The sequence below is a fragment of the Paralichthys olivaceus genome, chromosome 20, assembly GCF_024713975.1.
Source record: "Paralichthys olivaceus isolate ysfri-2021 chromosome 20, ASM2471397v2, whole genome shotgun sequence".
NCBI lineage: Eukaryota > Metazoa > Chordata > Actinopteri > Pleuronectiformes > Paralichthyidae > Paralichthys > Paralichthys olivaceus.
The window spans coordinates 17,424,626-17,440,803 of record NC_091112.1 but is presented as its reverse complement, the minus strand read 5'-3'; the positions used below and the strand labels follow the sequence as shown (position 1 = coordinate 17,440,803).

The window sequence follows — 16,178 nt, the reverse complement described above, 5'->3', positions numbered from 1 at the left end:
TCCGTGCGCTGCGACACGTTACATTGCACGGCTTCATCACCGCTGACGCGCCGGACCCGCGGCACAGAGGACGGAGCGGCGCCGACAGAAACACCAAGAGCCGAGCGCCGCTCCAAGCGACGGGGAGGAGCGTCACTGCGCACGGTGTTAGGCCGGAGGACACCGGAACAGAGGGGGGGGCGGTCTTCAAAGTAAAAGCAGAACGGCTCTGGAGAAATACGACTTGAATTGTGTCCACAAGGACACGTGGCACATTGCAGAAGAACAAATAAATGGTGTCAGGACGGGCAGAGAAAACATACACGTATTACACCTAAGTTGCATTAATATATAATCATTAATTATAACAATGTAGAACAGATTATATAATTATACCATAACTACTGTAAAAGGAAACAATTAAACATAGTCTCCCTGTGAATAATACAAATTATCTGACCCGAACATATAGCCACATTGTATGTGGATCTCAAAATAAATAGCGACGTTACAGGTGAGGAAGAAATCTAACTTTAATTATATGTAAGAGGAAGAGTGGGAGACTGCAAAGAAAACTCAACACAAACCAACTATACACAAGTTGCATTCATGTATAATCAAAAACTACATGTCAATAGACTATAGATCAAATTCTAGTAATTACACCACTGATCACAATTACAACAAAATACATTTAAACAATCTAATCTACCTGTAAATCATGAAAATATTTTACCCAGACAAATAAATAACCTTGACAAAATTCAATATAATGTATTTTGCTCTGTGGGCCCAAAGGATAAGATACTTCCACTGTTGGATTTTCTGTCAGATTCGAAGCTTTCTATACACCGAGAACAGGTTCATATAGAAAATCATGGATGTTATGATTCACATAGCACAATGTACTTTAAATGTGTTATTTGACGAATGCTTAATATTCTCTTATTCAGTGATATGTATCAGTGAGGCAAATTGTCCATACCTTATGCCCCTCGAGGGACAAATAGGAAGTTAACTAACTTAGTGATACAAAATACCTGAAAGCTTTTTTGTAGCCTGTCATTGCTATTGTACAAGGGAAGTATGTATTCTATTGTTACTTTTATTTTGAAGTCCCATTACTACGATTTCCTGTGTTATTCTTGCTTAATCCGGCTCTTTCCTCTTGTCGCTGCTGCTCAGAGGTTTGTACCATTGTCTCAACAGTAAGGGGTTTATCTCTCCCAGGCAGAAAATCATCTCTTCACCACTCATTTAATCGAATCCAATCCCTGAGTAATTTGTCCCCACCTCATTCTACTAGGAGAGATAATAAAACGAATGCACGTGTACTGTAGCTGTATCTGCCACCTGAAAATAGTACCTGAGACAACTGGGTTTTACAGCAAAGGTTGCAACTGTCTCAGTCAACACTCTTTTACAGCCCCACTGATCTGTTTGCTTTTACTGTTGTTCAATCAAGTCAGAGAAACTATAAAACGTGTGAAATCCATCATCGTGACCTCAGTGCTGCCGACAGGGTAAAGAGACACAGAACAATAACATACTCTGTTTTTATTAGTACTCCTTCTACAAAACATGAACGATAAGGAGATGAATGTCTGTGGATTTAACCAGCATCAGTCCCTGATATGTGGACACTGTCATTACATAATGAGGCTGTTAACTGATTAACATTAATGGTCTAATGCTCATTATGGCCCTGCATTCATCAGAGGCACAATCCGGATGTATCTGTGCGGCTGTCTGGACTTTGCACTGAGGCAGATTACTCACAGGTGACCACCTTCACTATGATTCTGAAGGTTAGACTCTCACAGATGGCCGTTTGCCCCCCTGCTGCTTTTAACTCACTCTCCTGACCTTCACTGTCACGCCCGTTTACTCACCGTATGTGTGCCACCTCTAGTGAAACTGACTCAATAATAATATCAATTTTTGCTCCAACAGGGCCGCACAGTTTGACCATACAGTGACTGCATACTCTAATTAATTATATATATATTATTATGTATTCACTGTATGCTTTTAATGACCAATGTTTCTTTTTATACTTTATGGTAAAACAAAATCTTATGTGTATTTTCAGTGTATTTATATTCAGGGATTATCCCACTGTCCTAACTGATTTTACCATCAGTATTTTACACACAAATGGTTAATTGAATTAATATAGTATAGTATTACTGTTTGTAGTTTAGTTTATTCCACAACAGTATTTTGCATATTTTGTTAGTAAAATTCTTTAGAAAGGTTTCTCAATCTCGTTTTGGAAGAAAATGAAAAAATAAACTGGTGGAAAGTACAATAACTCAAGTACTGTACTTAAGTATACATTTGATATTATGTAATTAAAGTTTAATAATAAATAGTAAACTTTATTTTATAGCATACTTCAAAATCCACCTTACAAAGTCCTTTACAATGGCAGCAAATTAAAACAGAATAGTCATAATATAACCAGTGTTAAACTGGAACAGGTAAAAACAATTGAATGCATAAAATTAAATGTGGTATAAACAGAAAGAGAAAATTAAATCTCAAATTAAATCAGGGAAGGTTTTCTGATGAAAGTGTGTTTTAAGAAGGGAACACTGACACTTTAGAATTTAACGATTCTACTCCATTAGACGCAAAATTAGAAATATTAAGCTTTGTTTGGTTATCAGTCAACTATACATACAAGAAATATAATGTTGAGTTTAGGTGAATAACATTAAACACATTTAAAGTTAAAGTGGAGTATAGAACATGTGGTAGTAAATGATCGGACAATAATGAAGAGGCGGGTTCTCTTATGCGCATTAACATGCAATTCGTCAAACATTTAGAGTGACGTCTCGTTGAGCCAATCACAGCCGGAGTTTGGCTCAACGCAGAGAAAGTAGAGCCTCTGATTGGTGGCAGCGACGCCCTTTGTAAAGTGCACCTTCTGTCCAGACCAAATGATACCGGAAGTTCGAATACAAATGAAAGTGTCAACTCAATTCCTACAACAAAACGTTTTGGACTTTTTTGTATTCTTTAAGTGTTGTGATCAGATGCTATTGCATGTTTTATCCACTGGGTGGCACCAGTTGTCACCTGGGAGTAATTAAAGACGCAGTAAATAGCAGAGTAAAAATGCATCGTGTCATAAAGTTTCGTTTGGATTTAAACTAAGCCTCATCCTCACAAGCACGAACATAACAATAAGGACATTCAACCCAAAACCATAGACTGTATATAAAGAAACTAATGGAGTCATCCCTACGGTGCGCACACCCCGCTTAGTTCACGCCCATAAGTTAATTCACCCTTTTATTTTCAAGGGAATGGGCGGATTCCTGTCTACTGTTTTTGAAGAAGTTGACGCCGCCATCTTAACTTCGGTTTCTTCCTTAAGTTTCTCTGGATCGCTTCTTCCAGTTGGTTTCTGAGAGAAACAGACATGGGGGCTTGTCTAGCACTGGGCTCCCTCGCCAGTTGTGTGAGTACACGGCTCTTATCGACTTATCGTCTGTGCGGCGACGTTTACTTGTTTTGGAGCAGAGACACGAGTTTTGTTGTTGTTTGGGTATCGACGACACGACGTCACGTGAAACTAATTTAAACCGATATGTTTACATCTTTTCTTCCAAGGTTTGAACAAGTATCGAGGAACAAACGGCTTTTATTGAATAGTTGCTCCCATTAAAGACTGTGTCAGGAAGTTGTGGTAAAGTTTGTTGACCTGTCCGAAGTCGTCAAATACCAAAGTTGACAGCTAAATGTGGCTTAATAAAGTTTAAATTCAAAACGTAATCCGAGTTACTCCGTTAAATGTTAAGCCCAAGGTACGATCTGTGATTTATTAGGTAGTGACTTGTTAGATTTCTTCTTATGGGCGTGTGGCAGCATGGACGTCTCTTCTGTGATTTGACTCTATTTACATTAAAATGTAAATCTTATTTAAATCAAATTAAAGTTTTAATAGTTCAACAGGTAAACATAAAAATGAATCAAACTTAAAGGCTTTAACTGTATGATCTGTCTGATTAGCGCTACTTCCGGGTTAACCCACAATCCTGAATATGACGTCATTAGTGTAGTTTTCTTATTATATTATATCTAAACTGTGAACAAATGTAAATCAAATACAGGTGTGTTCTATTCTATCAATATGACATGTATCACTGGTGAAGATGAAGATGCAGTTACTGTTAAAGGTCCAGTGTGTTAAGATTATTTAAAAGGGATCCATTGGCAGAAATTGAATATAAAATAATCCTTGTGATGTTAATCACTAGAGTGTTTAATCAAAATTGTATGAATTGTTGTTTGCGTTACCCTATAATGAACCCTATATATAAATACTTTACATTTAAATTGGAAGGGGGTCCTCTCTACGGAGGCAGCCATGTTTTTTTTACTGTCGTCCAAACTGGACAAACTAAAAACGTTTTGAGTTTTTATGACAACTGAAGCTACCACAGGTTCTCTTTCATGTTTGGAAGGGGAGGGTGAGGTGAGGGGTGTTCAGCTGCAACATGCAAATTCACCTCTAGATGTCACTAAACTCTACACATTGCCCCTTTAAGTTGCATTTTGATAAAGGCCATAGACTGGAAATAAAGACGTCCATGTACACTGTTCAGAAATGAAACCAAAATATTGCAGATAAGGACGCTGCCATCTTGTGCATGTGGAGAGAGAAGTCACGTAGAAACAAGCGCTCAACCAATCACGAGTCAGTCTCAGCCTGTCAATCACGACGTTTACCATTAGCATCTGCCAAACAGACTGCTTCTCACAGTGCAGTAAGTTACTGATAAGAGATAGAAGAAAGTGTGTCACAGCTGTAAAACAACACAAAGAGGAAGTTCTAAAGCAGATTGGTTTCCAGAGATTTACTGGTTATCCTCCAAACATCTGCTGTGATTCAGTGTTGAAGCAGGACATCAGGTTTTGCTACGAATGTCTTGACAATATCTCTGTGTAAGTGCCACAACCACTGTGATTGCTCTGTTATGAAGTGTTTTCTAAACACGGGGAGTTATTGTACAAGCTGGCAGAGGTTCGACATAAATCAGAAAGTATAGGGTGCCAGCTTTCAGCACTGGACACGGTTTAATACTTAAATCAATAACAATGGTGCTGGTTGTGGCTACATGTAGCGGCGGTGTGTCAGGGTTCAGTGAAGACTCAGTCGCTCTGTCTCTATTCAGCAGTGATGATCAAACACTGGTGCAAGTTGTCCTTCTTGGACATTAATGTTTCCAGCACTAAAGAAACGAAAATTGATTTAAGGAAGAATCTAATTGTTATCTTTCCTGTGCTGATTAATGATCGGGCTGTTGAGCTGGTGCAGCAGCACAATAACTGCTGATGTAACAGCTGATCTTCAAGCCTCTGTGGATGCTGTGTGTTTAGAGGCTCATCAGTACATGTATTTTTATCGTATGCGTCATAATGTTAATGTCAATATCACACTTTATTCTTGTTTGATCAGATCTGGTTTATTCCATCTACTGGTGTGGGTCACTTGCCCTCAAAAATAAAGAGCAGTTGTAGGATATTGTAAATGTTTTCTGAAAAATTGCTGGTATGACCCTAAATGACCTTCATCACCTGTACAAATTCAAGAAGGTCGGAACAATCCCAGATGATTTGAATCACCCACAGTTTACTGAGCTGTTATTGCTTCCGTCTGGCTGTAGATTAATCTACCACATGAAGCAGAATTAATAGATTTAAAAAGTCGCTGGTCTTTGCTGCCATCAACCTTTTTAAATGTCTCACTGTGATGTAATTATATTGTTGATGTATTTATTGGTATTGTGTGGTTACTGCTGGCTGCAGAATTCATTACCCCTTGGTGGTAATAAAGACACATTGAACCAGAAAATATTAAAGTTTGATCTCCAGCCTGTGTCAGTGTTGTAAAATAAAACCTCAGACTCATTATATGGGTGCTTTGATGTTTAATATTCCCTGTTATCACTATGAGTTCCGAGTAATACTCTTTAGTACTTAGAGTATGAGCGGTTTTTGCCTCGGCTGTTTTGAAGCTGTTTTGTTGGAGTTGTTTTTTGCCAGAGCAGTGTAACATAGGCCAGTGTGAACCATGGGAACTGGATTCGTCAGCTCACAGCTGCAGCATTCATTTCTCGTAGAAGCTTGGGCTCATATACTCACGTTTAGTGAAGGATGGATGATCTCCGCCACAGTGAGTCTCTGCCTCGGTGCTTCACGAATGTGTCAGCCATCTGAATCTTACAGGAATCCTCTGTGATCCTGTTTCACAGTCCTTGTCAAGAAACAAAGAGAGAGAGGCAGAGATTTGTTATTATGGCATACGTGATTACTGCCTCTGTGAATCATCATTTATCTCTGCTTCTCTGGACGTGTGCTTAAGCCGGACGATGGTTGCCCTGACAGCAGACACAATGTTTTTTCTTCTTTTCTTGTTCCACATTTATATTTGCAAGCCATGCATGCATTACCCTGATTATCCCACAACCCAGAGCCTTGTCCACGATGTTCATAAAATATGGCTCTGTATGCATGCCCTGCTAATTCTTCCTCTGCCTCTTCTCCAGGCGTCCTGTTTGTGCGGCTCGGCCTCCTGCCTCCTGTCATCATGCTGCCCTTCGACATTCAACTCCACCATAAGCCGGTTGGCCTTCTCCTTCCTGCTGATGCTCGGCACTATGGTCTCTGTTATAATGATTCTCCCAGGCATGGAAGAACATCTTAAAAAGGTACATTAGAGAAGACTGGGTTAGGTCGAATGTAATTATCCACGTGGGGATGTGGGTCTGTTGCATCAGGCACCCTTAATCATCGAATAAGAGCATTTCTGAACCCACATGTTAGTACCAATTAAAGGATGAAGATGGAAAATACAGTGCTTTCATAAGTCTGTAACCCAGCAACAGTGATGCTGTACAGCAGCTGGACAGGATGTTTGGAAATATGTTGTTATCATTTCTGTCACAATCTATCTTTTTAGATTCCATTATGCTATAGACGGTAATCTTGGCCTGTCTAACCCGGTATTTCATTGTTTGTCTTCAACCCTTCAGATTCCAGGATTCTGCGTTGGCGGGACGACCATACCCGGCATAGCGAACAAGGTGAACTGTGACATCATCGTGGGCTACAAGTCGGTGTACCGCATGTGCTTCGCCATGGCCTGTTTCTTCTTCCTGTTCTCCATCATCATGATCCGAGTGCGCAGCAGCAAGGACCCTCGAGCCTCCATCCAGAATGGGTTAGTGCTTGCATATGTGTATAATGAGAGAATGCTGCTCTCTGGTGGCCAAACATGGACACTGCTTTCTCTTAAGATTGTGTTTTCACTGTGTAAAATACATTTGATTTTGTTTCTCCTCAGTTTCTGGTTCTTCAAGTTCTTGGTGCTGGTCTGCTTAACAGTGGGAGCTTTCTTCATTCCAGACGGCGACTTTAATACAGGTATGAAACTAGGACACATCTAGGGTTAGGGTTATTCATTTTACAAAACTTTATTGACATTGATTGGTTTTACTTAAACTTAAACTATATATTTTTATTGGATGAAGGTCCCTGAATGTCTGGAGGCATCAGCGAAACAAGCTGAGCAAATCAGCTCAGCTCATTCCATTGACTTTCCAAACAGCATCAGAGAAACACAGATGTTTAAAGTGAAGCTGTTTTATTCAGTATTGCTTTATGGATTTAATCAATGTGTCTGTTTTGGAGAGGAGGAGATTACCTCTGAGGATAATTCTGCTCCTGGTTAAAAAAAACAGAAACAAACAAGCAGTGGTGATGAGAGCAACTCCCATGATCCCACTAAACTGTTATGTTATTGCTATAATTAACATGTTTGGAATTCAAGTCAAAATTAGGGATCAATATCAAAACACTCGTTCAACAAAATACGTTTCAATGGTAGAGTTGGCAGTGAATGCGTGCTTAGAATAAAATAAACTTCCTTTGCTCAGAAAGTCTGTGATTCATATCAGAACTTAAAGGTTTAGAATAATGTATTAAGGGAGAATATGTGACATGTTTCATGTTCTGTGTTCTTTCTTCTGTTTTCATGGTAAACACCCACATGTAGCCATCAAACAATGTAATTAATAGAAATATTTAAAAACCTACAATTTCCTGAGTCAGTCCTCTTCCCTGTGTGCGCTCAGTGTGGTATTACTTCGGCATGGTGGGCTCCTTCATCTTCATCGTCATCCAGCTCATCCTACTCGTGGATTTCGCCCATTCCTGGAACCAGTCCTGGCTGGAGAAGGCAGAGAATGGAAACTCCAAGTGCTGGTTCGCAGGTAGAAAGGCCACATAGTCTCCATCTAATGACATAAACCTTTAAGTGCATGTAGAAAATGCATGTTTCATTCCAACAAATATTTCCCTGCAAGTTCTCACATTAGAAAGCTGCACAAAAGTTAATTATACCTTTGTCAATAAATCATATAGATGTGTGTGTGTGAAACTGGAACATTGAATTACAATTCAGATTAGCCTTTTGGTGCCAGTGACATTGACAGATTACACAACAGTTATGTAATAAATCAAACTGCGTGAAATACACTTGTGTGTGAGTTTTGATGGGAGAGTCTTGTTGTACAGAACTAACCAGTGCAAACAATGTAAAACACTCACCAGACTCCAGCTGCAGTTTCACTGTCAGGTTTCATTCGTATAATGACGTTGATGTTTGTTTATCTCGCAGCTCTGCTCTCTTTCACCATCGTCCACTACGTGCTGGCCTTCACTGCTGTCGTGCTCTTCTACGTGTTTTATACCAAAGCTGACGACTGCACCGAGCACAAGGTCTTCATCAGCCTCAACTTCATCTTCTGCATCATCGTGTCCATCGTCTCCATTCTTCCCAAAGTTCAGGTAATGTAGACGTATGGCTATTTATGGACTGATACAGAATATTGTTAAACAGCAAGATTCAAAGGTTTATTGTCATATGCAATTACATTTAGCAGTCGCTGGCAATAAAATGCTTGAGTCTCAGGCTCCCCTCTAGCCATGCTCAGAAAATTACACAGTGAAAAAATAAATAAAAAATAGAATATTAAAAATGAAATAGAATATAAAAAATAACTATAAAAATATTGAAATGAAAGAATAAAGCTAATTCATTTATAGAACAGAAACTGTAATGAGAGGCTTACATTTAAGAACCATCTGCAACTGGAGTCAGTCCATCCTCCATTCAGTCCTTTTATTTTATATATATGTTGTATGTCCGCCTTTGTTTTTGATGACAGATGCGATCCTCTTGAGTTTTCATGATACCAGTGTTGGATCTATAGAGAGTTGTTCTGTTGTTCTTCACAGATGCTTCCTTTCTTTTCAGCTGCTCTTTGCTGGTTTTATTGCTGGATCCAATTTCTGTTCGATTAGAGGGGACAGGAAACAGTCTTCACTTTTTTCATCAGTGTGCTCCTACCTCCATGTTTCACTGTCAACACTCAGTCTCTGTGTTAGTCCTGGTCAGGTCCACGACAAACATGCAGGACTCCATTGGATCCAAACCAATTAATTTCAAACCAATTTAATTTGGTTTTATTTGATCAGACAAAGTGCTGCCAACACTCATCAGACCTCTTTTCATGTTTTCTGGCAAAATATCTTCTTGTAGTATTTTGCTGTTTTATGAGTAATAGTTTTCTTCTTGGACTCAAACCATCTTATGCACCAGTTTCCACAGACGATTCCTTTCAATACAAGCCTGCGTAAACAGTGACTGCATTTGTCATTTGTGGAGGATGACCACTGCATCCTCTGTTATTAGTTGTATGACTCTTCCTGAACCCCACTGCTGCAACTGTGTGTGGTTTAGTAGTTCAACAATGCAGGGTTGAGGTTGCACTAAAGAGCAATTACCCAACACCTCAATTAAAAATAATACAGCTAGTGAAAGATCATACAATTGTGAATAATTTAACCTCTTATCTATTGCACAGGGGTCTGTCAAAAATAAATGTTCTTTAATGCTCAATCTCGGAGTCAAGCTAGCTAAAAAAAAATAACCATCTGTCTCTGAGTGAGGACAAAATGTCTGAACCACCGAGGAGTTATTTTCTGACTCATCCTCATGCCTCTATCTCTGCAGGATGCTCAGCCCAGCTCAGGGCTGCTCCAGGCCTCCCTCATCTCCCTCTACACCATGTACATCACCTGGTCAGCCATGACCAACAACCCCAGTAAGTCTTAAGAGTCAGAGTCACAGCACAGAATCATTTTATTCAAAACCTTTAACTACAAACCTCTGCGGCTTTTATAGACACACGATGTCAAGTATTCACACTGATTCCTGTTTCCAACCTCAGACCGGCAGTGTAACCCCAGCCTGTTGAGTCTGGTCCAGCCTGCAGGTCCAACCCCACCACCAGGGCCCGCTCCTCCTACCCCCGCTGCTCCAAGTGTCCAGTGGTGGGACGCACAAAGCATTGTGGGATTGATCATCTTCTTGTTCTGCACTCTTTATGCAAGGTATTTTACTGTCACCACTGGAGTTTTTAAAAGCAGCCATCTTGCCTTCAGAAAAGAAAAAGTAAACACTGCCCATGAATACGAGAAGCTGAACCCTCTAACCCTGCGCTTAATTGATTTAAGCTAGCTATTATAAAGTAGAATTAAAAAAATATCACTGCATATAGTGCAGTAAGAAAATGTATTGACAGATAAATTAAAGGAAAAACTTTAGATTTAATAGATGCTCTTTAACACTCAGTCAAAAATCTCCTTTAGGTGTTGAACTGGGTTGAGAACTGAGGACTGTGATTCATTTCCTTTTAAATACAAATCCTTTAGTGACCCCTCATGTCCTGTGGAGGGCAGCATTGACATCCTGTTTCTCTGTTACTCTCTTTACTTTAATTGGTCATGTGTCTGTATGTAAATAGATTATTATTCAGAATGGTTATAGTCCGGAAATAATCCACTCAGCCCATCGTGTAGCTGCATACAATTCAGAAAAGGGAGGTTGCAGGACAGGAGTTTCAGTGAAATTGCACATCAAACCTCAGAATGGAGAAAGAATTTGATCACAGCGACTTTGACTTTCTGAAACTGCTGATCTCTTGGGATTTTCACACATAATAGTCCCTGGAGTTTAGTCAGAAGAGGTTTTTTTTTTTTTTGGCATCAAAAACCAAAAAGGAAAAAATCCAGTAAGCAGCAGTTCTGTGGGCAGAAACAGCTTGTTGATGAGAGAGGACAGAGGAGAATGATCAGACTGCTTGGAGCTGACCGAGAAACTACAGTAACTCGCTCTTTATAACTGTGGTGAGCTGAAAAAGCATCTCAGAGTGAGAACAACACGTCCAGAAAATAGAAATGTGAGGCTGAAGACTGATTGATCCAGGGAGACAACCTGCCTCGTGTCAACAGTCCAGGCTGCATGTGGTTTACCCTCCTCTAATGTCCTGGCTCCAGCAGAGTAATTCTCCGTGTCTCAAAGTAAAAGTCGTCTCAAACCTTTCTCTGCAGTCTCCTGATCGGAATTCATTACAGATCCTTTGGGATTTGGTAGAACAAGAGATTGGCAGCATTAATGTGTTTCTCCAACGTTCGATCAACCTGGGAAAAAAATGAATTAAACCTCAAACCTTTAGTGGAAGTGGGAGATTTTCAGAATTAATTAACTGTCATTTGTGTTGCTATGAAACTAATGTCAGAGGCACATAAGTCAAGACGAGTCCTTGTGCTTTCAACCACCACAGCATCCGCTCCTCTAACAACGCCCAGGTGAACAAGCTGATGCAGACTGAGGAAGACCAGGGTCTGACCACCGACTTCGAGGCCTCTTCCGGAGAGGACGGAGTGCGACGGGCTGTGGACAACGAGGAGAACGGAGTCACCTACAGCTACTCCTTCTTTCACTTCAGCCTCTTCCTGGCTTCTCTCTACATCATGATGACACTCACCAACTGGTACAAGTGAGTATCTGCTATTCCTTCTTTTATGACTAACCTACTGACAGACAAAGCCGACTACCCTCTGACCTTGTTCCTGGCTCACCAGGCCCGACTACGAGGCCATGCAGACCATGCAGACCAGCATGCCGGCCGTGTGGGTGAAGATCGGCTCCAGCTGGCTTGGCTTGGCAATTTACCTGTGGACGCTGGTGGCCCCACTGGTGCTCCCTGACAGAGACTTCAGCTAGGGAAGTCTGTCAACACTGGTTCTATAGCTTCTTCTTGTTGCACTGTGAGGAAACGTAGCTTTAGCCTCAAATTTCTCTGCTTGAGTTTTGAAATGCATACATTTAAAATTGGAAGCCAAAATAAGGTAGGATGCTTTTATAGGATTGTGTACAATCAAAATCATATTAAAGCCATTGACGGGGGAAAATAGATATATTTTGTTCCTTTAAGCCACTTTACAAGTTGCCTAAATGTTGATTTTCATTATGAAACATCTGACGTTGTCTGTAATTGAGCTTTAATTACTCACTCAAGATCGTTCTTGCCTCAGGTTATCTTTACTCTGGTTATTTTTCTATTTTTCCTTCACTGTTACAGATTTTAGAATTGAGAGCACTACATGCCTTTATTGGAAAAGACCAACTGAATCTGGGATGATCTCTGTCATAGATCACACTTTTTTTTTTTTAATCAGTCCGATTTTATGTAAAGTGCCGTTTAAATTTCTGCGATCTATTTTTTCTAGTTCTGCTTTTTTGCACAACTTTCTTCATGTGCCCTGTTTTATACCAAGATTGGTTTATTATATTTTACACACAAGTTGTTCAGAGGGACCATTTTTGATTACCTTTAAAAAGTTTATATGACACTCAGTTTTCAGTGTAAAACATATGTTCACTTCTTATCATAATGAAATAAAGTGCACCTTGTTTAAATCATTCAGTGTAGACTTTAGTTCTGTCCAGCAGGTGGGACTGTTGTCCGTCCAATAACATGCATGTCATTATATTGACATAATTGATTTTGATGTATGTGGTGTTAAAATGTCTAAACCTGAACAGTTCATCTTTTTTTTTTTACACCATGTGATTATATGTTCTTCAGAAACTGCAAATTTTGATCAAGTCTGGTCAGCAGAGGTTTCCAAACGCTTCACTGCTCTCCCTCCATTAATCACATGATCCTGCTCAAATGTGATTTATTGTTTTTCGTCTGTGTAGGATTCCCTGCTGCAACACACACACACACACACACACACACTTACTTGGCAAGTAATGTAGAGGGAATGTGCTTTCCCCTATCACAAGATCAGCATGAGCAGGGGCCTGAACACAACACTTCATTATACTTAACAATATTCATTCAAGGCTTGTGTTGGGGGAATGAGTGTTCTCTGAAGTTTAGACATCTGGTAACACATCCCAGATGCAATATTGACAACATTGCTGTACACAGTTTGACCCACACAGCAGTAACAGAATCATTATTCACTCATTGGATACCCTCTTTGACTTTTATATTTCAAATACAACCACTTTAACTGCATTATCAATCATAAAATTTCAATAAGCAATTCATATATGCATCAGATGTAATTTTTAGTTATTTGTATAATGGACATGCTCATGCAATAGTTCTAATGCACCAAATAAAAATCACTTTATATTTATTTATTTAATATTGCTCTTCCATACAGCTGACACACACACTCATACAAACTAATATTACAATTAACAAAATCAAAGCAGTAGAGACCAAAACATATGGATCAAGCTCCAAAAATATAAGATCCTACATTTCCCATTATGCAGGGAACAGTATCTCTTCTCGGGGCTCTTCAACTGATGCTGACTCACGTGACATCGACCCTGGGAATCATTCAGTTTTGCATTCAACTTTTCTCACATTTACAATCAAACACCCTAACGCCTGGTAACTCTGATCCGTCAAATAGTTGAGTTTTCCTTTTGTCGTGCTTCCAGAGCTGTGGTCGGGTCTGTTGTTTGGTCCCATCTGGAAAAAGACATCAGTAAAACAGTGAGAAACACCAGACGTATCTGAGGTAGTGTACAGGGTGCGGCTCAATCAGGAAAAAGATGATGTCACATTCTTATGTGCGACGATTACAACAGCACAATCCTGAAACCATACAAATGATTTCCTGACAAAATGCACGAGTTGAGCTTTTGAGTGAAAATAGTACCTAAAGTCTACAGAGTACAGATATGAAAGCCAGTTATAATAAGTCCTTTCAGTTATTAAGAAACATCTTTCAAAGATCATTTTACAAAAAAGAACAAATGACAAATAAATATGTATGTGAAAAAAGTAAAGACAAGATACTACAAAAGATTTCACATAGAGCAGGTTGTTTGTGACAGAGGCAAATACTTGGGTTTGACAATGACACTCTGATCTTGTTTTCCTATTAAGAAATGTATTTATTGGAAAAGATTATTATATAGATAAAATAAATGATATAATATAGTTGTTCTATACTTTATTATAACAAATTTAAATAAAACAGGATACATATAGGAAGCATTCTGAGCCTGTGTTCCCTCTGTGCTGCTGGGTTTGTTGAGACACACACACACACACACACACACACACACACACACACACACACACACACACACACACACACACAAAGCAGGCTAGTTTAGCACAGGAACCAGTTATGCAGTAATCTGTTGTTGGTCCACTTAATCTGCAGAAATTCAGCTTTACCGTGCAGGAGACACTGCTTTTTATTGGCTCATGACATTGATGCCGTGACCTTGACAGTGCTGCTGCACCTTCACACCGTCTCCACACACTCAGACTGTGTAAAAACAATATATTCCAGCCTGAAGTTGAGATGTGACCCACAGTGTTAACAGTGGTAGTCCCTGGCCCAGCTATGAGCCACAGCCTGGCTTAATGCCATTACATAATCCCGAGTGAGTCTCTGATCAGTTGCATAAGCCAGTTATTGGGAGCTCACCACGCTCGTCTGCCTGTTGTGTTTTGGTATTCTGGACCCTGCCCGGGGGTGGGGGGGTCGGGTACTTCCACAATCTCAATCCTCAGCCACAAACATCAGTCACACCTCTCCTTCCCAAGGAGCTGAAAACACCTGGCAACCCAGGTGGAAAAACAAGCTAAAGAGAGCCCTGACACACCAAGGCTTTTAATGGGCGTCCCCAGTTGTCTTCATTAGACAACAGAGTGATGGTTCACTTGTTATCTCAGGTACAAGTGTGTGAGGACAAAACAACATCACGTTACATCCCGTATTCCTGGAGTTGGATGAGGGCGTAATGGAATAAAAATAAAATGGTTCAGGCAAGAAATTAAATCATACAATCCAAATTTGATAAATAATAAATGAGCACAACGTGTTTTAGTTATTATTCCTGATGCTTCATAAATATAGTATATAGACTCTAAAAAACCAGTACATATTAAATACACTGACATCATCTAAATTCAGATATAAAGAATAGAGAACCAATAGAGAATAATAACAATAATAATAATAATAATTATTATTATAACTGTATGATTATTGGATTGGACAAACTTGCCCGACTGGAGAATTTAATCACGTATATATTTTCAGTTTTTCCATTTATATTCTAATGTGACTCTAAGGGGGCGGGGTCTCGCGGTAGTGCGCGTGGTTTTGAGGCAGCAGCGTGTTCGTCTCGCGCTCCAGCTGTGGCTGGATGCTGGCAATAGTCAAGTTAACGTCAATCAGACGTATACAAAGCTGAATGTCAGTCATTTGACCTTCAGAATAATTGCAAAGAAATGTAAAAATTGACATATTTTCTTGAATTCATATTACATATATATTAATTTTCTTGATTCGTGAACATTACATATCTGATATTTTTTTATAATTTATTGATTGAAATTAGGAAATAGACAAGAATTTAAATTTTCAGTGGCTGGAATAGTTTGCCTTAAATCCAGTCTGTTTTAAATCATCTCTCAAAACCTACTTTTACTGCATGGCTTTGAATTGATTGTTTTAGCTATTATATTGATAATTTTACAATTTTCTTTAATGTGTTATTTTTAATTGTTCTCGTTGTTTTTCGATTTTGTATGACATAATCTGCCATTTTTATTGTAGGATTTTGTTTCTTGCTTTAATGTGATTTTATTTTTCTTTATATGTTTGTCTACATAAACTCATTATTATAATTAGTAGTAGTAGTAGTACTATGAGTAGTAGTAGTAGTAGTAGTATTATGTTTACAAAGTTGTGGCCGGAAATGCAGTTTTATGTTACTGGATGAC

The 16,178-nt window shown here is 39.3% G+C and overlaps 1 protein-coding gene across 1 annotated transcript; it reads left to right on the top strand.

Moving 5' to 3' along the window:
• Positions 1–3,271: 3,271 nt before the first annotated feature.
• serinc2 (serine incorporator 2) lies at positions 3,272–12,826 on the top strand. The gene is made up of 10 exons (XM_020090913.2): positions 3,272–3,451; positions 6,543–6,704; positions 7,029–7,216; positions 7,340–7,419; positions 8,130–8,267; positions 8,675–8,844; positions 10,073–10,163; positions 10,290–10,452; positions 11,685–11,900; positions 11,986–12,826. The coding sequence occupies exons 1-10, from the start codon at positions 3,413–3,415 to the stop codon at positions 12,125–12,127; spliced, it is 1,389 nt and encodes a 462-aa protein (XP_019946472.2). The 5' UTR covers positions 3,272–3,412; the 3' UTR covers positions 12,128–12,826.
• The last annotated feature ends 3,352 nt before the right edge of the window (positions 12,827–16,178 follow it).